The 27,095-nt window shown below is 39.1% G+C and overlaps 1 protein-coding gene across 2 annotated transcripts in view; it reads right to left on the minus strand.

The window, feature by feature from the left end:
* Positions 1–27,095, minus strand: part of SORCS3 (sortilin related VPS10 domain containing receptor 3) — a 724,209-nt gene that overhangs the window by 117,100 nt on the left and 580,014 nt on the right. For both annotated transcript variants that reach the window (XM_007479197.2, XM_056804235.1), the window contains 3 exons: positions 15,954–16,133; positions 6,615–6,761; positions 5,316–5,418 (listed from right to left, as the gene is read on the minus strand). In XM_007479197.2, the coding sequence (XP_007479259.2) occupies positions 5,316–5,418; positions 6,615–6,761; positions 15,954–16,133 (430 nt within the window). The remainder of the gene's footprint in view (positions 1–5,315; positions 5,419–6,614; positions 6,762–15,953; positions 16,134–27,095) is intronic.

Here is a 27,095-nt window from a genome sequence, read left to right on the forward strand (position 1 = left end):
CCTCTAATAATGTATCTTGGCCCCCAGTTCAGTGTGGCATGGTGTAATGATAAGCACATTGGATTAGAACTCAGAAGACCCAGCTGCCATCTTGGCCTCAGATACCTGCTAACTATGATAAGTAAGTTATCTGTCTCTGGTCCTCAATTTCTTCATTTGAAAATGCAGATGAAACTTGTATTACTTGTCAGGAAATCGTGTTATAAAAAAGATGAGCTAATCTCCATGGATGCTTGGGTGGGCATTGGGGAGATGGTTCAAACCTAATCTCTTATGTCTCTCTACTGGGCCTGATATTCACCATCACAGAAATCAGCACATCTGAAAAGCTTTGCTTTCAATTAAAGGGTCTTTGAGAAGACAGCGGTCAGTTTATCTTAGTCTTCCCAGTGATAAGACATGAGTATTCGGGCTTGGGGTTTTAGAACTAGGAGAAACAACCTCCTTATTTTACAAATGAGGAAACCGAGACTCAGAAAGTTTCAAAAACTTTCCCAAGGACACACAGACAAAGCCAGTATTCTATCTATATCCTCTTCTCAATCCAGGACTCATTCCACCATACCAGAAGAGATGAAGATGGCTCCGTCAATTTCTCTATGCCCTGGCACCTTGCCCTGCCTTTTGGCCCATCTTTGCTAGAAATATCTTGTTTGGCTCAGACAAAACTATTTTGGACCTGTGTTCTAAACAGGCAAGGTGGTAGAGGGGATAAAGATTGGCCACAATACCCAGGGACATTAGCAAAGAGAAGCAGATGCATCTATTTCCCTACAGGTATGCAATGTGGAGAAAGAGAGAAGAAAGAAGAGAGTGACTACCTTTTAAAGGTTAAGTGAAACACTAATGAAGCTTCTTCCCCCAAAGTGACACTTTTAACATTCCTGCTCTAAATCACATTGTCTTGGGGGGAGCTTAGTTGACTGCCTTCATTTTTTTCTTCCAGAACTGAGGTATGGATGATTCTTACAGGAATGAGGATGCTTAGTTTCACATAATGAAGAGGCAGGAGCAAACATAAGAGAAGAAAGAGTTGCTAGTTACATAGGGAGTGTGATACCATCGGCTCCCCTGCTGCTGCCTGACCTTCCTTTTCTAAGAAGACACAACCTGTCCCTCTCATCTTTAAGAGTGAAGACGGATAATGGCACATAGGGAGTACCTGAAATTCATATTCAAGTGGACTGACGTGGAAGAGCCTTGTTTGGGTATAAATGTGGCTATTAAGGAAATGGCAAAATGATCAAGAACCCCAAAGTGTATGTGTCTGCTTGTGTTTGTGAGTTGGGGGTGAGCTGGGGAAGAAGTCTTGTTGAAGAGGTAAAACATGCAAACAGAGAGGTCCAGGAACCTTGCTAACACTGCAACCCTGCCACAAGTAAACCCTGGCAATATCTGCTAGGAAAGAGCTTGGGAGCAGGTATGGAGGCAAACTCCAATGATTCCAACTCAGGCTTTTAATCCAGCATTTGCAAACCATTTTTTGAATGCAAACAATGTATTCCTCCCAGACTCCCTGTGGCATATCATCAAATCCATTAATCCTAAACCCAAAATACAAGGAAGAAAAAATAACTTTGAGGTGTTGATATTCTGGGCTATGTACAGTGCATATTCATGAAAGAATGTGGTTGGTTTTCTTTAAGCAAAGAATGAATTTTATGTTAGTTTAGAATTCATAGGTGGATCACTGAGTCCATATTTTATATACAGTTTCAAAGTAACTTCAGGAGCCTGAGGGGAGAGTTATGTGAGGCAGAGTGGAAGAAGGGAGTCATTTTAGGTTTTCACTGCTTAACTTTCTTAAGGTCTCTAGGCTCAGGGTTACAAACAGATAACCATCTTGGTACATGGCAAATTTGGCCATCTCCTTAGTGAAAATAGAGCTTTGGGTTGTTATTATGTTTTTGTTTTTGTTTTTTTTTTTTGCAAGATTTGTGATTTTACCAGTGTACCTTAGGTGGGACTTTTCTACCAGGTAGATCAACAGCTTCTCTGAAACTTAAAAGAGTTTGTCTGGGAAAAATAAGAGCAACGATAGTCCTACAGACAGAGTTGGATGGAATCTTAGAGTTCATATTGTCCATCTCCCTCCTTTTACAGATGAAGAAACTGAGGTGCAGAGATTATGTATGCAATTTGCTTGATGTCACACTGATAGAAAGTACTTAAAGGTTAGGTCAGCCACCTAGGAGTACAGAATTCATTGGTATCCAAGCTAGAAATGAATTCTAGCATTTTGATTATCAATACATTCTTCTTTTTAAACTCTCGTCTTCTGTCTTAGAATTAACATTGTGTATCAATTCCAAGGCAGAAGAACAGTTAAGGGCCAGGCAATCAGAGTTACGTGACTTTCCCCAGGTCACACAGGCAGGAATTATATGAGAGCAAATTTGAACCCAGGACCTCTCATCTATTGACCTGGCTCTCTATCTAATGAGCCACCTAGCTGCCCCTGGATTTCATTATTCTGAAAAGGAAGGAAGGTGGGAAGGAAGGAAGGAAGGAAGGAAGGAAGGAAGGAAGGAAGGAAGGAAGGAAGGAAGGAAGGAAGGAAGGAAGGAAGGAAGGAAGGAAGGAAGGAAGGAAGGAAGGAAGGAAGGGAGGAAGGAAGGATGGAAGGAAGGGAGGGAGGGAGGAAGGAAGGAAGGAAGGGAGGGAGGAAGGGAGGAAGGAAGGAAGGAAGGAAGGAAGGAAGGAAGGAAGGAAGGAAGGAAGGAAGGAAGGAAGGAAGGAAGGAAGGAAGAAGGGAAAGTGGGAAGGAGGGAAACAGAGGGAGGGAGGGAAACAGAGGGAGGGAGGGAGGGAAGGGAGGCAGGAGAGAAAGAAGAAGAGAGGAAGGAAAAAGTATTCATTAAGTACCAAGCACTATACTATGCACTAGGATACAAATATAAAAGTAATACCACTCCTACTCTCAAGAAGAGCGCATTCTAATTGAAGACATCATACATATAGAGGATTTCAGGGACAAGTCATATTCATGGTCAGAGGGGTACAACAGCAAAACAGATGATAATACCTCTTTTTTACATGACTTTTTCATCGACGTAGTCAATGCCTTATCTGGAAACTTCATTTCTGTTTTCAACAGCCATGCCTGTAGCACCCAGAGATAGCTGCCAAGCCACATCTCCAATGGAATTTGATTCCTGGGATAATAGCTGTAGGAATGATCTGTGGTCTTGTGAGTTCTGCTCCTCCTGGGACTATTGTTTGTTCCTGCTAGACACTGGCAGTTGGTATGTTGGCGCAAGGAAGGAGAGCCCTCTTAGTAGTGCTGGATCCCCTCAATGTCAACTGAGGGGCTGAGACTGAGAGTAGAGCTAGTGAAACCCTTCTGGCTCCTAGACACAAGGTCCTGGGTTTTTCCTTCTATGGTCCAAGGGGAAACATTGTTCAAAGGAGTAATGGTGACTCCTCTATCTACTCCCCTTACCTACCCACAGTGTTCTAATACTCCTACAATGCTGGTCTATTTGCCCCATTGGTGGCAGGTGGTAGGGATGACTAAGAGTATTAAATCTGCAAAAAATCTCAAAGATTTTCCAACCCAATTCCCTCAGTTTACAGACAAAAAATTCTATATGAGTCTGGAAAAGTCATTTAACCACTCAGTGCTTTTCAACACATTTCTCTGACTATAATTTGCAGAGAATGTGCTGATCTTCATTAGTAGAGGGAGTTTCCTCATTCATTCTCCTGCCAGTGAAATCATAACTCTGAACCCTAAACATATCTGAACATAAACATGTCAGCCAGAGGTACAGACTGTCTTTCCAAAGAAAAGAGTAAAATGTAAAATGTAAAAACTCCAAAAACAGCTGGACAAAATTTAGAGGCTTTCATCCAAAGGAAAACTTTTTTCCTCAAGAAAATTGAGTTTCTAACATTTAGATATGTTGCCCTAGGTTGGATCAAATTACTTCATTCTAGCCCAAAGATCCTCCCAGGGATCCCCAGGAGAAATTCTGGCGACTGGTAGCATTTGGCCAAAAGCACTTGCCTCACAGTCAGAACAACAAGGTTCACGTTTCTGATCTGTCAGCCCCTTTGCCACCCTGAGACTAAGGGTTTTTTTAAGTACGTAAAATGCTCTCATTGTGAGGTTCAAATGATAATGTTTATAAAATTATTTGCAATTATCAAGCACTATAATGATTTTCAGTTTAGCCTTACATTTATTTTTTTCTTCCTAGATTGTCCATCAAATTGCTTAATCATTTACAAATTAAGATTTGAATGGAGTTTGTTATTTAAAATAATTCTAAAAAGAATTCTCTTTTAAAGAGGAATAATCATCTTCAATTTAATACTTTACAAGTTGACCTTTTCCTTTTCCTATAGGAACACCTACAGCTTTGTCTTTGACAGTAGATATGTTCTTGCTAAACCTCTGATGACCAAGATTATATACAGTGTGGTGCTGTGAAAATAGTGCTAAATTTGGAGTTAGAAGTCCTGGGTTCAAATCCCAGCTCTGCCTCTTGCAACTGCTTTGGTGGTGGTGGTGGTGGTATTGGTGTTGTTCAGTCATTTTCCAGTTATGTCTGAACCATGTGACCCCATCTAGAGCTTTCTTGGTAATGGGACTGAAGTAGTCTGCCATTTTCTTTTTCAGCTCATTTCAAAGAGGAGGAAACTTAGGCTACCAGGGTTAAGTGACTTGCCCTGGATCATACAGGTAATAAGTGTCTGAGGCAGGATTTGAACCTAGGCCTTTAAGACTCCAGGCCCAGAGCTCTAGGCACTATATTAACTAACTGCCTATCTATATTACCTCATTGCTTGTTGCAACTTGTGTGAGGTCAGACAAATCACTTAAGCTCTCTGGGCCTCAGTTTCTTAAACTGTAATTTGAAGATATTAGCCTTGTTAGTCTTGAGGTCCATCCCGACTCTAAATTATGATCCCATTATCATATGACAATGGAATTGGTTATTACAAGTGCTGAGACATTTCAGTTTTCTGGGATCCTCAGTTACCTGTGCTGAGAGGAAATGTGGAAAAGCAGAGAAAACACTGAGCTAGGAATAAGTAGATCTGGGTTTGAATCTTCCTTGCTCACTAACTGGCTATATGACTTTGGGAAAGTCACTCTACCGCTCTCATCATTTATTTCTTCTTCTGCTGAATGACTATTTTACAGTACTACCTACTTACTCTACAATGTTTCTAAGGATTCCATGAATTAACAAATATAAAAATATTATAATAACATGAAACTCCCTTAAAACAAGTGAGTTATTATCATAACAATTATCACCATTATTGTCTCAAAGGAATGACCCATGAAATAGCATCATCCTCACCTGTAGCCACCACTAGCCCAGGGGCTGTGTCCTTGCTGGAGATGCGTCCTGATGAGTAAGGGTTTTCTGAGATCTGCAGGTGGAGATGCAAGGAACAAAAGGGCTACAGAAGAAAGGAAGAGGAGAACAGCATTATGTAGAGAAATCACTACTTTGAAGGGATTACAGGTAGGGGAATCATAGCTCCTAAGAGGGGCATAGATTGAAAGAAGGCAAGTGCATGCATTTTCTGCCTAGCTTTAGGTGTCTTACAGAGATGGTGTTCTGTCATCTTTTAGGAATTTTCCTATAGACTGGTAACAGCCATTTTTGCCATAGCTAGTCAAGACAGCTCAACCCACCTCAAATTCCATAAATGCATCACATAGATTGTTACTTTCATATCCTTGCTCATGCTATTTCCACAAACTGTGATTTTCTACTTCCTAGCTAACTTATTCCACTATATCCAACTAACTTATTCCCCTCCTTCCTAGCTAATGTATTCCCCTAATTTCTAGCTAACTTATTCCCCTCCTTCTTAGTTAATTTATTCCCCTAATTCCAGCTAATTTATTCCCCTCCTTCCTAGCTAATGTATTCCCCTAATTTCTAGCTAACTTATTCCCCTCCTTCTTAGTTAATTTATTCCCCTAATTGCAGCTAACTTATTCCCCTCCTTCCTAGCTAATTTATTCCCCTAATTTCTAGCTAACTTGTCCCCCTTCTTCCTAACTTATTCCCCTAATTCAAAGCTAATTTATTCCCCTAATTCCTAGCTAATTTATTCTCCTCCTTCACAGTCCACTTTAGGGGTTGCCTCCTTTGTAAGGTCTTCATGACTCTACCATCCCTCTTATTGCAACTGATCCCTTCCCACAGGACTATGAAGTTCTTGTGGCACTGATCACAATCTGATTTAGGTTATAGTTATCTGTATCACCTTCCCTACTCCACTATAAGATCCTTAAGGAAGAAGATACATTTTATGCATTATTAATGCTACTTAGCACCAATCATGGAGAGCAGCACAGAGCCAGCAGACCTTCAGTTTCTCAGTATGAACGGAGAGATTCTTTGTTGACTGACAGATTCATCCAAATCAATGAAGAAATCAGGGGCTCCTGGCTTGACTTTTGAGCCACATGAGGGTGAAAGCTGGGGTTCCCAGAATTTCCTCAAAGAAGCTATAGGAGAGCCCTGAACAAATCTGACTGAGTTTAAGGGCAATCCTTGCCCCTAGAGACCTCTATAAGGGGTAGCCCTTGCCACTAACTAGTGGACTTCAGAACGGGGCCCTCTAACTACTGTAGGACTGACCAACAAGCAGTTGACGGGGTTTCCTCTCAGATCAGTGTCTGGAGCTTGTAGCAGACGCCAATCCCTGCCTTTGTTGTAAGTGATATATGTCTTCACTTGGTCGTCCACCTTTTTGTTGGCCAGGAATATCCCTTTGATGCCTGCTACCTAGGATAAGTAGAGAGAAAGAAAAGAAAAATGCAATTGGAGAAGGGAGCTGGAAGCCTAAGCTTTATGGAACAATTGCATAAACATATGACATGAATTTCATTCATTTTAGCATGGAAAGGGACATTAGACAACATCTAGTTCAACCTCCTCATTTTACAGATGAACAAACTGAGGCCCAGGGAGCAGCGAGTTGTCCAAGACACTAAAATAGTGACAATGATGTCAAGAATCCAGATACTCTGACTCCTAGTTCATATTTCCTTAGGGTCACATGGGTCGATGGGGATATGATTGGAGATGTAGACTCTAAACAATCACCCTGCTGCAGTTATCAATAATAGGGAAATAGGTCATGAACAATGATACATATAAAACCCAGTGGAATTGAGCATTGGCTATGGGAGGGGGTGAGAGGAAGGGAGGGAAAGAACATGAGTCATGGAATCATGGAAAAAATATTCTAAATTAATTAATTAAATAAATATTTTCAATTCAAAAAAAGAATGCCATACTGCCCAGTCACCTAAAGGTACTGGAGGAAGATAAAAAGGACACATCAAGAGACATATTTTATATAAAAGTGGCCCTCAGCAAGAGCTCGAAGGAAAGTGGAGTTTTGTCTTTGACATCCATTCCTTTCAGTCTCTCTTTTATCCTCTGTCTACCCTAGTTCCTTGTTTTTAGGACTTGCTCAAATGAAGGTCAACTAATTTCAGCTAAGGTGTTAACTGATAAAGATTTAAGGGGTCACCTCTTCTCTGAAGTGCCTGGGAACTGATAAAGAGGCTATTACAGGGAGAAAAACTTCACAAAACAAAAGAATTCTTAATGGAAGAATGACAGGTGCCACAATGGCAATGGAGGAAGTATTTCAGAACCAACATCCACATATCAGACTCTATCTGTTTATTCGCTGTGGTTATTCGCAAAGCTAGTACTTATTTTTCAAAGAAAGAAAATATGATAGGGAAATTGAGTTCTAACCTCATGTCTGCCCTACAAAAACTAGCCTGTCTCCATTAACGTTAGTGATTTTACCTCTTTCATCCTCAGTTTCATATAAGGGATAGGAAAAATAAAGTCTATTTGCCAATAAAGTTTAATGAATTGGGTGGGGAGTGGGGCAAAGATGTGTTTTAGGAAGATCTGTTTGACAACAGAGTGCTATGTACTGTGGATACAAAAATAAACAAAATCAGGGTTCTTGGGGAACTCTCTAATGGTGAAGTGAACATGTAAATAACCATGTAAATGCAAGTATGGACAGTGTAGTTGGAAGCTAATCTCAGACGGAAGGCATAAGCAAGAAGGGAAACTGGAATCAAGCCAGCCCCTCAAGTCTCAATCCTGCTTAAAGCCCAGGTTCCATGGCAGCTGAGAAAAGAGTTGCTTGGGTAGAAGAAAATGCTCTTCAGAGTTAGAATTCACATCGGATTCATTTAGTTAATGAAAAAAAAGAAGTCTTTGTTTTTTACAGAAATCTCACTGGCCCAGAGAAGAGGATGCCAATCCAGATAAAAGATTAAGGAAAAACATCAAGGAGAAGATAGTTTATCTGGAAGAGACCCAATTTGGAAAGCTTGAAAAATGGCCAGCAGTTTAATTAATTAAATGTCTTAGTAGGAAAAAAAAGGTAAGATTGAGAAGAGAGAGAGAGAGAGTGAGAGAGAGGGGGGGGGGGGGTTCCTGGAGAAAAAAAAAAACAAGAGGAAGGGAGCATGGTCAGGAAAAGTCTTCTACAAGTCACCCATTCTGGTGATTAAACTCAGTTTACAGTATCTGCAGGAAAAGGGATATGCCTATTAGTTGGCATAGTTTATAGGAGAACATGGGCTCCTGTAGCTCTTCATGTTTTTAACTGTAACCGAAAAGGATGCCAGTTTTCTTTCCTCCCTCTGCCAACCAAAGGAGAATACCCTAACCCATAATTCTCTGACAATGTGTTGGATCTGAGTTGTGTGGTAGTCAAGATATTCATATGTTCTCTGAAACTAAGAATTGGCACCCTGTAAATGAATTAATTCTAACATTCAGTCCACAATAATTTCTTTCCCTCAAATAAGCTGGTCTCATTTTAAGATGTCAGGTCACTTTGCAAAAATATCCAAGAGCTTAAGTCACTATTATTCCTTTCTAATTCCATAAATACTAATAATCATTTCATATGACTATATAAAATTATGCTTTATTTTTCAGAATGATTTTTTAAATCTCTTTAATTTACAATTAGAGCAGCTAGGTGTCATAGTGGGTAGAACATTAGACCTGGAGTCAGGAAGACTCACTTTCCTGAATTAAAATCTGGCCTCACTTACTAGCTGTGAGACCATGGGCCAGTCACTTAACCTCACTTAACCTCAGTTTCTAATCCATAAAATGAACAGGAGAAGGAAACTGCAAATCAATTCAGTGTCTCCACCAAGATAACCCCAAATGGAGTTATGAAGAGTTGGACATGACTGAAAACCAATGAAAAATGATGACAACAGATTTACAAGAGCTGTGTCTTATCCCATCATCCTTAAAGTTACATATTACCATGGCTTATCACCACCGGTATATCTTTGGTTTTTGTTTTCTGTTAATCAATCTCTTCTTGATTTCCAACTTTAATATAAACTTTGTAATCTGAGGAAATTACTTAAGAGTTTTCTAGAAACCTAAGACTTTCTGTATTAAAGTGGGATAATTGACTGGTAGGAGGAATTTCTAAACCAGACAATTATTCTCTGAGCAGCAGAAAAGATAAAGATCAACAATCCCATTGGCTTTTTCCATGGAGATGGACACCTACATAATGGAAAGAAGCATCATGTAGATAAACGTGAATTAAACATGGCTTCGTCTCCTTAGTAAACAGCTACGGGAAACTAAGATCACAGATCAGATGGCAGAAAGAACCTTAGAGCTCATATAATCCAATGCCAAAGTTTTGCAAATGAGGAAACCAAGGCATAGGAAGGTTAATGACTAACCCAGTGTCAAATGGATAAAGTGGTTCTTTCCTCTGGTCCCCTATCTCAGAAACTAATTCCCTTTCTGCTACATTATAATGAACAAATATGTGTGTTGCTGAAAGTCAACACCCCCATGGAGAGGGCATCAGATCAAGGATGCTGGCAATGAGAACATGGCACTGCGATATGATTATTTACTCCTCTTGGAAACTCTATCCTCTTGGGCATTGAATCTGACAATTGGCCACTTGCTTGAGGCCACCATTTTCCAGGTGGCTCAGGCATCTGTCCCTCACCTCCCAGGACAAGGAGGCCTGGGTCCAGCAGAGAAATTCAATTACAATTGTGTACCCTGGGGATACTTTCTCTAGCACAGCCTCTGATGAGGAATGGGTGAAAGGGATGGAATGGTCATTTTAACATAGTGGGTCCTGGCTGAAGCTTGTGAGCAGCTGCCCATCTGGCTTTTAACCAGAGATAAAGAAGAGAGAAGCCATGAGAATTCAGGAAGAAAGGAGGACAGGTATTTAGTCAGGGAGACTCAAGGGTAAGAACAAAAGAGATTATAGAGGAGTAACACGAGAGAAAAAGAGAACAGTTTAAGAGTATTACCATTGCTTATCTAAATCAAAAAGATTTCATCTAGTCTAACTTCCCTCAATGTGGACACCAAGTCAGCATGGCACAGTGAATGCTAGATAGAGAGTTAATCAAACCTGGGTTCAAATCATGGATTAAATACCAGATGACCCATATAACCTTGGACTAATTATTTTACCCTTCTGGGATTCAGTTTCCTCATCTGTAAAATGAAAACATTGGACTAATCTAGTCCAAGAACTCAGAGACCTTTTCAAGATCTAAATCTAGGGTCCTCTGAGATCCAGAGGCTTAAATAATTTCCTGCAAATCATTGGAGTATTATATAATAGAATGTTAAATTAGGAAATCAAACTCAAGTCCCTCTAACTCCAAATCCAATGCTCTTTTCTTTATGCCATGCAGTAGATTTTGGACACCATGACTCATATGGTGTAGCCAAGTTACTCTTGAAGCAAATGAGTTAGACCTGCTCTCCAAAGCACACCCACAAATAGCATAGATGGCCTGTGGTTTCGAAAATTATATCTTCAAATGAGTAATGTCTAAGGAAAGAGAAGACCCCATGTCGAGATGTATCTAGAATAATATCTAGGACATATGTTAGTATCTCACTGCAGGGTTTTAGACCTAACTCTGACACTATTTATTAGATGGCTGACAATTGACAAGTTACTTACCCCCTCTAAGTCTTGCTGTAAAATAATAATAATTCCACTTCATCCAGCCATTCTGAGCTTAACTCCTTGTAAAATTTAATGTTCTACCCCTATCCTTTATGGATCTGAGACTTTGTGGATGGAAGGGTTCCCTCAACCAGTACAGGTAATATCTCTTTTCAATCAACCAATCAACACCTATGGGTGCACTACTTTCCAACTACGATGCTAAGTACTGGGGATATATTTTTTGTTGTTACTGGTTTTAGTTGTTTTCAGTCATGTCTGACTCTTCATGATTCCATTTAAGGTTTTCTTGGCAAAGAAACTGAAGTGATTTGCTATTTATTTCCTTCTCTGGTTCATTTTACAGATAATGAAACTGAGGCAAACACGGTTGAGTGATTTGCCCAGCTAGTAAATGTCTGGTGTTGGATTTAAACACAGATCCTTCTGACTCCTGCTTGGCATTCTATCCAGGGCACCATTTAGCTCCCTAGGGGCCACAAATATAATAAATGAAATTCTCCCTACTCATAAGAAATGTACACTCTAATGGAGGAGACAACAAAGATGTACAAACGTATATACAGAATATATAAAGCAAATAAACCCAAAGTAATGAAATACAAGGAAGCATGTGAGGAAGATCAAGAAAGGTTTCATGGATGGTGTTGCTGAGAGCTGTATAATGGAGGAAGAGAGGGATTCTCCAAGGGAGAAGTGAGGAAGGAAGAAATTTCCAGGCATCGTTGGGGCAATCAGGGCAAATGCTGAGAGATGAGAGATGAAGAGTCATAGCTAAAGAACACAGATGAGGTCACAGGTTGGATTAAAGAATGTAGTAAGGGAAACAAAAGATATTGGATATTTAGGCACAAAAGATAATAGGGCTAAGTTGTGAGGCAGTTTAAAAGATAAGCATAAGAAATTTATATTTGTTTCTAGAGAGAATAGGGAGCCCCTGAGTTTATTGAGTAGAGGAGTGAAATGGTCAGGGTTGTTTTGGTTCCAAAACATATCATGAGCCTAGCAATGAGTCTCTCCCAACTTAGTGACGTTGGTCCTCAGACAGGGGGATACTGTCATTGGAACTGAGCTTGATTTTTCAGCTCAGTACATCTGGACAGGGCTTACACTCTACTAGCTTAACTTTGAGGTCCCAGGGTCACCTCCACATCACAATGCACCACTGGAGTGGGATGACAGTGGCGGCAATACGTCTTACACGGGAGAAACACTGGCTGTCAGCATTCTCTCTTCAAAATCACAAGGAATTTAGGAAGAGACACAGAGAAAGTGCTGCTCCTCCACTCCACCTGCTCATGCTGAGCTGGGGGAGGACCGGATCTCAAGGACTGCACTGGGCTGGGGAAAGATGGACATTGATGGACTGGGAGAGCTCTTCTCCTGCCTTCAAGATGACACGAATCTGTAATTGACAACTTTAGCTGCTTAAATCGGGCCCCTCCAGCATCAAATGGACTTCTGACACCTCAAAGACAAGATGAATTATATGGCCTTGAAGTCTTCTTATCTCTTCTGATTATTTAATTACAGGCAGAAAAAATAACTTGCTTCCATGCAGAGACTAGAGGGAGAATTTCTCCCTCATCAAGAAAGAACTAGAATGTCAGGCAGACAACATGACAAAATCAGGCTTACTTCCCCTCCTGAACACCTATGGGAAGGGAGAAAGGAAAGGTATAAGGATTTTTTGTGGCAACCTATATGTGTCCAGCACTGTGCAAAAAGCTTTATGATTATTATTTCATTTGATCATCACAACAAGCCTGAGAGGTGGGCTGCTGTTATTATCCTCATTTTACAGTAGAGGAAATGGAGGCAAGCAGATTAAATGATTTTGCCCATGGTCACACAGCTGGAAAAGTGCCTAAAACTCATTTAAACTCAGGTCTTCCTGCCTCCAGGTCCAGAGCTCTCTATCCACTGAGCCATCTTGCTGGTTATAGTGTTGGACGAGGCTAACCATTCTAGCAGATGGTCTCATCCAGTGCCAAAATCTAGACTGGTGAATTATTTAATAGACCGTCCCTAACCCCCTTCTCCATTTACCTTGTGACACTTACGGAGAATACTGACAGTGTCTGCTTTTAGGGTGAGGCTCCAGGGATCCATAGGAAAGATGGAGCTTTATCACATTATTAGACCTGTCAGGCTGAGTCTCTGTATGACTGACATTGCTTCACTGGACATTAACATCTAGAGAAAGTTACAAGAAGTCTGGCTAACCCAGGTCCTGGAAGATTCTAAAAAGAAGGTCTAGTTTGGATCCTTTTAAAAGTAAATGTCCACTCACCCTCAAGTCACAGAAATTTCTAGAGCAATACAAACAACTGTCGTGTGCTCAAAAACATCCAATGCTTTCTCCTGGTTCTCAGGAAAAGGTCCAAATGCTTTTGCCTTCAGATAGTTTTCTGTCTGACCCAAACCAAGGTTTCAGCCTGATATCTTGGTCTTCCTATATCAGATTAGCATCCTCACTGTCCTCTAATAATATCCTTTTCACTTCTAAATCTGTCCTTTTGCTCCAGTCTTTAAACTCTTTATATCTCACTCATCCTCACCCTAGAATATTTCTCATCTAATTTCTGCAGATCTAAATCTTACTCATTATTCAAGACCAAACTCAAGCCCCATCTCTTCATTTAAATCTCCTGTTATTGTCCCAGTTCACATTCATCTATGGACCCAAATCGCTGTATATAACTTGCACCTCTCATCAGTTTTGAGTCCCTAGAACTTGGGCTCAGGAAGCTGTGGGTTTAGATGCTGCCTCTAGAAATTTAGAGCTGTGTGACCCTGAGCACATCATTCTCAGTTTCCTGCCTTGTAAATCGGGGAAATAATTTTATTGTTGTTATCCAGTCACTTCAGTCAGGTATGACTCCTTGTGACTCTGCCAGAGATAATGGAAAGATCTACTAGTTCCTTCTATAGCTCATTTGAAAGAGGAAGAAACAGAGGCAAACAAGGTTAAGTGACTTACTGGGTCCCAGAGCTACAGTGTCTGAGACCTGATTTTAGCTCATGATGCTAAGCCTCCATGACTCTTGGGAAATAACAGCACCTATTTTATAGGGTCATTCTAAAAAGAAACTAGTATGTGCAAGTTTTCATTAGTTTCATAAACTTTGCAAATCTGAAAGTACTATATAAATGTGAATTATTTTTACTGTTGTTATTATTATCTCTCCAATTAAGCTGTATATTCTTTAGCCTCTTCCAAATTGCTGGACACAGAGCAGATTCTTAAGAGACAGACATTATACTGAATTGAAAATGAGACTTCCCTACTGCAACATTGCATCAAGCTGGTCCTATTTTAAACAAACTTCCAGAATCTTGGGAAAGCTCAGTGTTTGCCCACACACTGTAGCTATACAGACACTTCATACTTTTCTCCAAAGACAGAAAATATATAATAGTAAGAAAGGAAAAAAAATACATACTTCTTGATTCATATTTCATTTTGATGAATCCCCTACTTCAGATCAATGCATCTAATTGTTCTAAATGACCAGGCAACCCTCTCACTTCTCTTCACTGAATGATGACTGTTTCAGCAGGGGAAATCTACTTAGGTGGTTGGAAAGTTCAAATGCATTTTTCAAATGCCTCTTCCTCCATGAGGCCTTCCTTGACCTCCTTCCCTCCTTCCAACCTCTGACTACACAAATGATGTTTATTCCCTTCTCTGAAGCAGTGTAAAGAGAAAAAAAAATGGATTTAATGTCAGAAGAGAATTGAGTTTATATCCTGCCTCTAACACTTAGTAAATGACTAAGGGCAAGTCACAACCCCTATGCATCTTACTTCATTTATTAAATAGGAATAAAAAGTTCCAATCATACAAGTCTTACAGAATTTTTGTGAGTTTCAAATGAGAAAAAATTGCCAAAATACTGGGCTTACAAATTACTTGAATACATTTTCTACTCTTTTTTTTCTCTCTAAAATTCCAAAGGCTATATATATTATATATATACATATATATATATATATATATATGTATGTATGTATGTGCCAAAGATAAACTTCTCATTCATACCCCCTTTAAAAGAGCCAGGTTAAAACAAAAGATGAGAACATGATAGGTTCCAGGACCCAAGAATCAATGTTATAACAACCCAAGGTCAATAATTAAGAAACACAATAGCTCTGACATTTGTGTCTCCTGTTTGGACAACTTAAAGAGCTGTGGGAGTGGTAGCTAGAATGTATCTCTGAAAACCCCAGCAAACTTCTTCATAAGCACTTGTGACACCACAGAGCAATCCTCCCATCCCAAGAGCTTGGCTTTTCTCAACTGGGCCATTCTCTTTGAGTTATATGTTACAGCCATATCTGACATCCTGCTAGAGAGGAAGAATGGAATCATTGGATTTTTCTTTCATTCTTTTCTTCACTTTCCATTCTTTGTATCCCATCCATCTTGCCCCAGGATAAGATTGTACCAAAGTAAGCCACAATCCTCTCAATTAAAGGTTTGGAGCAGCCAACATGGCCCTCGTCATGTCTCTGGAGCAAGGCTACCTCGAGGAAGTCAGTCACGCGCACAGGACTACCACTCAAGCCTACGTCCAAAGGTAAAAATTCTAAAAGACTTTCATCAAGCAGAGTGTATGGGCTTGGGGATTAGATTTGCATTCAGAGAGTCTGAGTTCCAATCCCCGCTCTACCAGTTACTACCTGTGAGACCATAAGCAATTCTTTTCCATTTCTTTTGGCCTCAGTTTCTTATCAAAGGAAGAAATTGATGAAATGGTCTTTGCAGTTCCTTCTGGCTCTAGATCTTGAGAGATAATTGGGACCCGTTCCCACCTCCTGCTTTAGGCAGACAGGAGTATGCAGTGACATTAAGGACCTCCAATGGGCAATGCCTGTAGTATTCTTTAATGGTATCTCCTGGGGAAGACAGAAGATTCTAGAGGATAACCTCGGCCACATACCTCATATAGGTCGATGATGATATTGCCCTCCAGGCCTCGACTGCTCTTGACATTCTCCAGGGCCAAGGTGAAGTAGACACCACGTGTGTCCGAGATGTAGAGGTTATATGTGTCATTTTGGTTCCACTCTTGAACTGCGGCAAACACCTGGTTCTCATCTGTGCTGATGATGTGCATGTCCTGTTGAAAGAAGATGGAAGATCTGTTACCCTGCGGTCCTCTGCATCCATTCCCCTGCCCCCTGGGACTCCAAGTAATTACCCTGCCTGAGGAAAGGGTTCATAAGGAGTGTGAGTTATTGGGGATGTTACGCAATTTCATGTTAGAGTAAGACTATAAATTGTGAATGCCGCGATCCTTCTCCTTTTCTTAATGACTCTAGGATGGGTGAGAGGGGCTTTGGTGGGGTCATTTTCTAGGGTTTTGAAGACAGCATACATATCCATTTTTAAAATATCTAAATATCTGAATGTTGGCATTACCATTAACACAAAGATAGGGGAAACCATGTGTCAGGAAGATGGTACTCATTCCTTCGCCCATCCCACTCATATATCTCCAATGATCACCATCAATACATTCACATAGACATACACACAAAAATGTTTATTAAACATAGTGATGACCATCTTGTATTAGGTACAACTGAAGTCAAATCTCTTGGGAAAAGGGTTCTTAACATTTTTCATGTGCCATGGATCCCTCTGGTAGTGTGGTGAAGTCAACGAACTGCTTCTCAGAAGAAGGTTTAGAAATGCTTAACATAAAATATATAATATTACAAAGGAATCTAATTATATTAAACACAATTATCGAAATGTATTTTTGAAAGAAATTCATGGACCCTAGATTAAGATATATCTTATATCCTGCTTCAGGGAAGCTTACAATGCCAGCAAGTTATATGGAAATAAATGAGGAAAGGGCAGACATAACATAAAAATGAACTGGCTTAAAAATGCAAATCTAAAAATAAAGCTATATTTCTTGAAAATATCCTACATCTCAGATTTTTCAGGCATTAGCCTCAAATTCGTGTCAGAAGCAAACACATCTTAGGATGAGGACAAGAGAGGAAAATAACATTAATAGCTGACATCTAAATTGGACTTTACTGCTTCCAAAATGCTTTTTGCAGTTATTATCATAATTCTTTCTTCACAATTCACCACTGTGAGGTGGACACCAAAGTTGTATTTGTCCCATTTTACAGAGGAGAAGGCTGAGGCTCAGAAAAAATAATTAATGTGCCTCAAATCAAACAGCTAGTACTTGAAGAACTATACACCAAGACCATATCTTTTGTATCAGGCTTGATGTTATTTCCATGGCATTATTCTGTTTGTCCAGGGTGGAGAGTATTGGTATTCAAAGGATGGGCAATAGTAGAGAAATTATGAGAGATATAAAACAAAGCAAAATGAAAGCAGATAAGTAATAAAATATCTACTACTCTTTAGTTCTCAAAGGCTTGCTCTATGAATCCGGAAGATCACAGATTCTGTGACTAACTTAAATCATTATCACCATCAGGGAAAGGTACTGAATTTCCACCTATTGGAAGCCTTAGCTGCCTTTGCTGGTTCATGTTGCCACTTTCTAGGCCAGGCTAAATTTGTTCAGTTATTGGTTCTTGCTTCTACTCTATGATAACTTTGTATTAATTTCAATATGCAGCACCTCTCTTGGCTAGTCCCTCAAATTACACTCACAGATCAGATTCCCTAAAGCAGAATTACTTTAAATTTAAATTATTTGGCAGATTATTATCCATCATATTGTGGCTTATTAGCCCCCCCCCCCATGTGATTGCATTCAAGTAATTGGTCAGAAGAGACAATTAGTGTAAGGCAAAGGCATTTAATGAAGTAGCATAGCAAGAAATTTTACATTAGAGTATTTCTGTAAAAACCTAGGATGCATTCTCCCGTAAACATATACAGTTTTTATCAAAAAGTGAACAATATAAAGATAGTGCAGGAAGAACCAACCTGAGGAATACCAGTACAGTAGAAACTTATAACTGGTGCTTCATCTAATGTCTTCTTGTGAGATCTCCCAGCTTCTATTCAACTGGGCATAGGATCTTTTTTAAAATTTTTAATTATGTTATTTTTAAAAAAAATGTTTTTCCATGTTTCCTGGGCAAAGGATCTTTACAAACGGTATTACTCTACTAGGTTGCCTGGGTGTGCGCTCTATTGAGTTAGGTATGTGGCTTTACTTCTTGACTGCATTCCTTATCACCTATGACTTCACTCTGTTATTTAGCCAGATAGTCATGGACCCTGAATTTGCAAATAGCAGTGTCCCCCTAGACCACTGACCTGCTTCCAGCCTGGGTCTTGTAGCCTTCACTGAAAGGAGCAATCACATTGAAGAAGAGTCTGCCTTCCTCACCACAATCAACACTTAACTACTGATTAACTGCTAGTAGCTGGAAGATAAGCCCCAAAGTCTCCAAAAGGACATCAGCTTGGAGAGATACAAATTGATAACTGCTTCTCAAGGTGCAGTAGTCATTGCTATTGATGTCTCAGAAAAGAAAGTTCTTGCAATCATAACCCAACATTATTTTGTTAGTGGAAATGACATTAATGGATAGGAATTGTCATCTGCTTTGCTGCTGTACTCTAAGGACCACAGGACCTTTCAGTCTGATTTGCCACCCAAACCTGCTATGTGTATTGTGTACCTCATTAGAATATGAGCTCCTTGAGAGCAGGAACAGTCTTGTCCTTTTTCCATCCATCCATCTATCCTCCCAACCACTGGATATTCATCCAACGATTCATTCATTCCTGTTCTTTCAGAATATCATTTTGGTTTGGAGAATGGATTGTAAAGAAGAGACAGGAGGACCAATTAGGAGATGGTAGCAATAGTGAAGCCCAAGAAGTGCTGAGACCGTCAACACAGAGAGCAGTTATGTGAGTGGAGAGATGGCAATGCATGTATGTGAGAGATCTCTTGGAAGTAAAATCAACAAAACTTAGCAACTGAATGGATGTGAAGGATGAGAGGGGAGGGAGATGAGAATGACTCTGAGGTCATGAACCTGGGTGCCTGGAAGGCTCATAGTGCCCTCAGCATGAAGAAGGAAGTTAAAAAGATAAGGTCTGTGGAAGGGGATAAAGAGTGAAAAGAATCATTCAGGATAGGTATTTGAGATAGGACAGGTTAGTGAACAACAGGTGTTTCTTATGCTTAATGTGCAATATTAATCAATTAAATTCAACTCAATCCATGCAAAAATATTTTGAAGAGATCTCTGGCAAACTCTCAGTCGGTCGACAAAGTTTTCTAGTCACCTTGATGGACCCCTCATTCTCTCTCCCACCTAAGACATTTTTCAGGAGTCTAGGTTTTTTAAAAAGCATATGGCAATTGCAATGATGCTATCCCAAAAGAACATAGGATGAAATTGCTGTATTGCTGTGCAATGAATACCCCAGCACCCAGTAGAAGAAGGGAAACAGGAATTAAATTCCCTTACTCTGTTTAAGATGAACTATAAATGCCTGGGTTTTCCCATATGGCGTAGCCATAATAATGAATTAGCTGTTATTTTAGACTGAACTAATAAAAAAGAGAAAAGGAAAAAAAAACATGAACCAAGCTTGGGAATGGTTTTCTGCAGGCAATAGATATGAACTGAATTAGTAGTTTTACATGAATTTTGACTAGTTTCATAGGCTGAGAGTATTTAAGAAAGTCCTTGCTGCTCTTTACCAATGTCTTTTCTAATCTTCTCTAATGCCATTAAGGTTCCAAAGAGAATATGTCAATTAGACCAAAGTATCCAATGACCAAAGATTTGATGAGTTCACCGAATAAGTGAGCAGGCTAGAACAGGAAATCAGTCTACAACTATTTGACAGAACTTGCCACTTTGAATAATACCTTCACAGTAGAAGAAGGTGGCTTTAACTGAGGATTGTCTAGTAGGATTAGTAAAAGGGGCAGATTTCATGAACTGGATCAATCTGTGTCCAACTTAGATTACTGACTTCTCATCACTGAGAAATTATCTACTGGTTTGGAGAATGTCCAGAGAGAAATTCATTGGGGAGAGGGGCAGACAAACAGACATACTGAGTGGAAAATACTGTTTTAAAATAAAAGTTTGGACCCATCAGCTCAACATTTTTAATATTAAACATGGCATAATATGATTCTATTAAAAGCTGAAAATGATGTCTTACTTTGCGATTTCAAGGTCTCACCAACAAGTAATGAACACCCTACATGACCCTGGTTATTGTTGCTGTTATAGTTGCTGCTACTGTTTTAAAACCAAAGACTCAGTAGATGTAGGAGTCTTTCACTATACTTTCAACTTCTGCTCTCGTAATGAATTATTTTCTGTTAAACAGCATTCATGGTTGAGATACAGTATTATCACAACCTCTCCAAGGGTTTTTAAACTTTTTTTTTGCCATGGACCCTTTTGGCAGTCTGGTGAAGTCTATGGGGCTGTTCTCAGAATTATTTTTTAAAAGAACAAAATAAAATAGATGTGATTTGTGAAGATTAAACTAACTCCCCTGCCCATTTTTAGATTTAATCACCAAAAGTATAAACACCCCACTCACAATTGAGTGGGGGAGGTCTGTGACCCACATGTGCCATAGCAGGTGATGAATCAGAATCTACTGACTGCCCCCTGGGCAGTTCTAGGCAAAGATTTAGACTATGATTTGTCCATATAAAGTGGAGGAAGATATAGGAAGTGATGTCTTTAAAAGGAGCTGTTACTTCCTGTGAGGAAGAGTTCCCTTATTCTTTGGAGTTCTGAGTTCCAGTTTGAGGCTGGTGAAGAATATTTTGACTGGGCCTGAGACCCTGTACTTGGTGAGACTATTCTTAAATCTCTCCCTTTGAACTGACATGCGGTGAGCAAAAGAACTAACTCCTTTCCTGGATTTCTAAAGAAACTAGCCTTAGAAGTGGCCTATAATCTTGAGAGAGGCACCCTGTATTCCCAGGTCCTTGGCTACAAGGGCTAAGACCCCTCCTGCTAAGGACTAACTAGCCCTGCCTGTTTTTGAGTCAGGGGTCTGAGCAAAATACTTTGTGCTTAGACTAGATATCTTACCCTATCTTCTCTCTGATTTTCTTACTTTACTCTTTCTATATTTTGTAAATAAATTGTAAAATAAAATCTCTTAAAATCTTTTTGAAATTTCATAAAATTCCTGGTGACCCTATTCTTAAATAACCCAGTCCAACCTTTTATAAAACCACCTTTCCTCCCCTTAACAGATTGCAAAGGGAAATATTCTGCTGAATTACGGTATAAAAAATATTTTATAAAAAAAAAAGGCACCTGGCTTTTTTGTTTTCATCAACTTATTTTGCTGTACCTCCTTGCTCACCTATAATTTAGATTATAAAATAATCTTTATGTCCAACCTAGCATGTTACTCATGGGATAACAGAATCACAAATTTCTTATCTGGAATGAATCTCAACAATTAGTTCTACCCACCCATAATCAAGAATCCTACATATATGGTTATTCAATTTTGGCTTGAAGACTTCTAATAAGGGAGGAACCATTATATTTGGAAGGAATCTGTCATTCTTCTAGAAAGAACTTTGATAGGAAGTTTTTCTTGATATTTAACCAAAGGTGTATCCTTGACACTTCTATTTAGGACTCTCAATTCTTCTGCCTTCCAGTATCAAACAGAATAGAATTTAATCAATTTCCATGTTACAATTCTTCAGATACTTGAAGGCACCTATCATGTCTCCCCAAAGTCATTGCTTCTAGAGGCCAACTATTCCTATTCTCAATAAAAATAATTATTATACTAATTATTAACATTAATGTAATGCTTTATAGTTAATGAAGTGCTTTACATGAATTTTTGCATCTGTACCTCACACAACTTTTTGGAATAAGTACTATTATTACCTCTATTTTCCACACAAGATAACTGTGTGGTTAAGTGACTTGGCCAGAGTTATACAGCTACTAAGTGTCGGAGGCAGAATTCAAACTCAGACCTTCCTGATTCCAGTTTAACACTCTATCCACTCCCATATAGATGCCTATTTACTCTCCTCTGAAATCCCATCATTTCATCACTTTCTTGCCTGAACTATGGCACTCAGAACTGAATACATTCTCCAGACAAGATCTGATAAGGATAGAGTTCAGTGAGACTTATTCTTGGAAGTGATCCCTTTCTTAATGCAGCCTGAATTCACAAGAGCATTTTTGGCTTCAACATCACATTCCTGGTTTATATTGGCCTTAAAATCCACTAAGACCTCGTGCTTAAACATGTCTTCCCATCTTACATTTGTGAAATTAAATTTTTGAAACCAAGTATAAGACCTTATATTTTTCTATAAAACAACAATTAATCCAATATTTTCCCATTGGTCTCGAAAGTGGAGACTGTGAAGTCATCCCAAAGAGGCAGAGACTTGTTGGCAAGCAAGAAGTGGTCAGTTAATCAGAGAGACAACACATTCCATTTTCACCCTCCTAGCCAATGCTGGCCTTATCTCGAGCACACATGTATCATCTTCTTTTCCCCACAACAGGTCTTCAAAAGCTGTTCTCCTCAAAGCAATTATAACCTAACCTGACCCAGGCACTCATAGAGGCTATACAGGAAAATTTCCACCATCTTCTTCTCTTCTCTTCTCTTCTCTTCTCTTCTCTTCTCTTTTCTTCTCTTCTCTTTTCTTCTCTTCTCTTCTCTTCTCTTTTCTTTTCTTTTCTTTTCTTTTCTTTTCTTCTCTTCTCTTCTCTTCTTCTTCTCTCTTTGCTTCTTCTCTCCTCTTTTCTTCTCTTCTCTCTTTCCTTTTCTTTCCTTTCTTTTCTCTTCTTTTATTTATTAAAAACAAACAAAAAAAACCTTTACTTTCTCTCTTAGAGTCAATACTTGCTATTCTAAGGCAATCAGATGGCAAAAAAGCAAAAAAGCAACTAGGGTTAAGTGACTTTCAAAGGGTCACACAGCTTGGAAGTGTCTGAGGCCAGATCTGAAACCAGGACCTCCCCTTTCTAGGCCTGGCTTTCTATCCATTGAGCCACCTAGCTGCACCTTTTTCCCTTATGGTATCTCAGCACTTGGATCACCATCACCATTACAGCACAATCCATATCTCAAGACAAACATCAGTGGGTAAGGTCCAACTCCTCATTTTTTTTCCTAATGGGAAAGAATGAATAACTAAGCATAAACAACTATTGATGGATTATGATTATATATCTTATCACCAAAACAACCCTTTTCTCCTCTTCTGAACTTCCCTATCCATGGCACTTCCCTTCCAACCATCAAGTTTCCTTATCTTGTGGCTTCATATAAGAAAGTTGTTGTATATTGACAAAATTATATTGATATCTTTTTTCTTTTTATTATTTTTTTAAATTAACAAGCATCTATTTCTTTCCCTCTCATCTTTCCTTACTTAAAAAGAAGGAAAAAAAAGATCACTATTATAACAAATATCTATAGTCTATAGTCGAGTAAAACAAATTCTTACATTGGGTATGTTCAAAAGAGTATGTCTCATTCAGTTCTATTCTCGTCATGCTGAGTTTGAGATGCATATAAGAGATTCAGTTTGAGATGTCTGAGATGGCTTTGATGATGCATGACTATAGCTTAGGAGAAGGACTAAGTTTGAAATAAAGCCACATTTCTTAAAAAAAAAATAAGAACCAACATACAATAGACTGGATTTCTATTTTTTGTGGATACAATTTAAAAACTCCCAGAGCCCTTCCCTTCGTCTCTTGGAGCACAAGAAAGCAGAAGAGGCAGGTTGGGTTGGCTCTGTTTTTGCCTCCCTTGACCCAGTGCTCACCTGGCCACCCCATCCTTGTCCAAGACCTTTTCTCTGCCCAGGAATCCATCACAATCAAAGGAAACCTCATATTCAACAGCAAAGGGAAATTTTAACCCTCCAAATTTTGACAGTCCAATAGTAAAAATATACAAGTCATCAGGGAAACTTTCCATTTGGTGTCTAAATGAGATGAAAATATTTGTAATTTCCTAGGAGGAGGCCTGCTAATAGGTACCTCTGAGAAACTGATTTAAAGACATTATGCTAAACTGTATCTTGTCTTTTGTGTGCATTCTTCAGAAAGTGAACTTGGCATTTTAGACCTAATACAAATATTCATGGAAACATTAGACAAGTGTGTTTTTTGAAAATGTCTGCAAACTAGATTTAATTTTCCATCTAGACAAAGCTCATGATATTCTGGCATAAATGGTGATGGAGAGAATGGTTTCAAAGATTGTCAACATATAATCTAGAAGCCCCAAACTTATAGCCTAATAAGATCTGATGAACCCCAAGTTTTAGGACTAGTTTGTAAATTGGAGACCCCAAAGCTTGTACTTGTTCCCTGTTCCCATGAAAATCCACCTTGATGGGAATCTCAGGCTAGCAGTTTCAAATTGAAGGGAACAGGAAGCAAGTACAAGCTTTGGGGTGTCCACTTTATAAGCTTGTCCTAAAACTTGGGGTTCATCAGATCTTATTAGGCTACAAGTTTGGGTTTTATAGATTCTATGTTGACAAGACCAAAATGAATGAAATTGCAGAACAAACTGGAGAAATCTGAGGCAGGAGCTCCAGTCTATGCAGTATTCATTGTAAACAATCCAAATATTCTTGGGATTCAAGAAATAATAACATTGGTGCCATCAGTCTAAAAGTCCTAAAACTCTTTTAAATAAAAAAGGACACTTCTAGTTAAAGTCCAGCAAGAAAAAAAAGGCATCTAGGTGTACTGTGCAAATTTTTACCAAAAAAGAGGAAGAGAGTCTTAACTTTTGTTGTTGGAGTAATCTAAAAAAAAGGTATTATATTAATTGTGTATAAAATCAATGCATTAAGATGAATATTATGTCTGTTCTGTTCAGTGATTTTTAAGGAAAGGGGTAAGTCTTTTGTGTTCCTCCACCTAAACACATTTCTATGTCCTCAAAAGGCTTGTCATCTTGGTTGCTACAGTATTCTGAAAATATAAGATATTCCTTTATTATCTATAACCCAAAATATTGGGACTTTTTAATTTCATGTTATTCTAAGTATATATTGCGTAAAAATATTCTGTTCTATTTAGAAAAAAAACCTCAAAATTAAATGGAAAAAGAAAAGAAAAACTGCCAGAGAAGAATTTTTCCCCCTTTTATTCAATAAACCAATTGCTTGGAAGACACAGGAGGATACAAGAAAATCTGATGAAGGCCTTGGGTCATGCTGAGACCTAGGCCATGCTCAAGGCCAAGCTGAGATGTGAGTTTTATTTGAACCACATGAAAGAAAGGTGATGTATTGATTCAAGTTATTGTTGTTGCTTTTGTGGGTATGGCCTCTCCTTGGATAGTTTCCTATTCTTCCCCCAGGCATATGGTTTGTTTGGCCTTTGGGGGGTAGAATGAGCAAACAGTGCCCTTGGCTGGTGTCTGCCAGCATTCTGCATTAAGTTCAGCCCATTACTGGTGCTTTCCTCCAGGGCACCAGTGGTTTCTACTTAGTGTTGTGATGTTCATTTCAAGTCAGTACAAAGACACCCCAAAGCCCAAGAGCCACCCCCACCCCCACAAGGCAAATTCAGCAGAGAGGAGATCACAGAATCATGAAATCAAAGCAAATTAAAGCTAGAAGGGATCTTAGGCTTCAATTGGTTCAATGTTCTCAATTCACTCAGAAGGATGATGAGGCCGAGGGATGTGAGGTGACCTGCCCAAGGCCATACAAGTGAATTTATGGCAGGACCAGGGCTAGAACCCAGGTCTTTGGATCCTTGGTCCACTGTCCTTTCTCTGTCACAATAATTAAATTTTCCTTGCCTTAGGCAGTGAAAGCATCGTCAAACAATAATGCTTTTATGTTGTCTTTCTATTAAAAAATAAAAAAGCAAAAACACACTCAGCTCTTACAATGACTACTTGATGCAAAGCCATATCCCTTTCTATGCAACAGAAGAAGCTAGCAGGACAGCTCCCAGTCCTGGTGATGACTGCCTGTGATAACACGGGCTAATAAAGGGGATCAATAAGCAGACAGTGATTTTCCCAGCAGCTGTCATGTTAATGAGAGGCAGCTTTTGATGTAACTCTGAAAAGGGGCCTGAGCAGACAGTGCTGCTGGAGAATAAATTGTCACAGGGCTGCTGGTCCTTAATGGATCACCCCAATGTTATGATCAATTCTGGAATACCATTTGTATCTTTCCTTTCCATAAGCCCTTCTCTTACCCCAATTTGGAGATCAGAACTAGGTAAGGGATGCATTTGTTCTCCTTTAAAAGTAAACAAATAAGATTAAAATCAAACTTCAACCACCCCTTCAACAGATTCCATACTAGAACTACAATTTATTTTAGAGAAACACATTGGGTTTATTTCCCCCAAGAAAATATATGAAGACCCTTATGTTCTGTTAAAGAATCTCATTTCTCCATTAAAGGACATTTTTTTATTGGATTCTGTAAGGAATCATGGTATTAAGTAGAGAGCATAGTAAACTTGGAGTCATAAAGGAATGAGTTCAAATCCTTCCTCAGATACTTGCCAATTTTAAGATCCTGGGCAGTCCACTTAATTTCTCTGTATTCCCATTTTCCTCATTTGTAGAATAAAGGGGTTAGATTTAATAGTCTATGAAGTTCCTTTCAACTGCAAATCTACATTCCTACTGATTTTCCCCCTCAGGTAATAAAATTGGGAAATTTTAGAGTTTCAAAGTATCTTGAAAATCATTTATTTCTCTCCCTCATTCTACAAATGAAGAAATTGAAGTTCAGGCAGGAGGAATAAATTGCCTAAGGTCCTAAAAGCCACTGGCAGACCCAGGATGTCCAATTCTAGTAAGGATATTCATTAACTAACTACCTTATGTTCATCCTCCAATTCATGACTCCCACCCCCAACCCCTAGATTGGCTTTAGAGTACCTCTCATGTAAATATTCCATAGGTGACACAATTAAATGTAGTTTGCGCTAATTATATTATGCTAAAGAATGGTAGAGTCCTAGACAATTAGGAAATGGGAGGCACAGTAGTGTTCATATAATCTAGTGTCTAATTTTGGAAGAGAAAACTGAAAAGAGGTTAAATTAGTCACCCCAAGGTCACACATAAGGTGGCATTA

The sequence above is a fragment of the Monodelphis domestica genome, chromosome 1, assembly GCF_027887165.1.
Source record: "Monodelphis domestica isolate mMonDom1 chromosome 1, mMonDom1.pri, whole genome shotgun sequence".
Lineage (NCBI taxonomy): Eukaryota > Metazoa > Chordata > Mammalia > Didelphimorphia > Didelphidae > Monodelphis > Monodelphis domestica.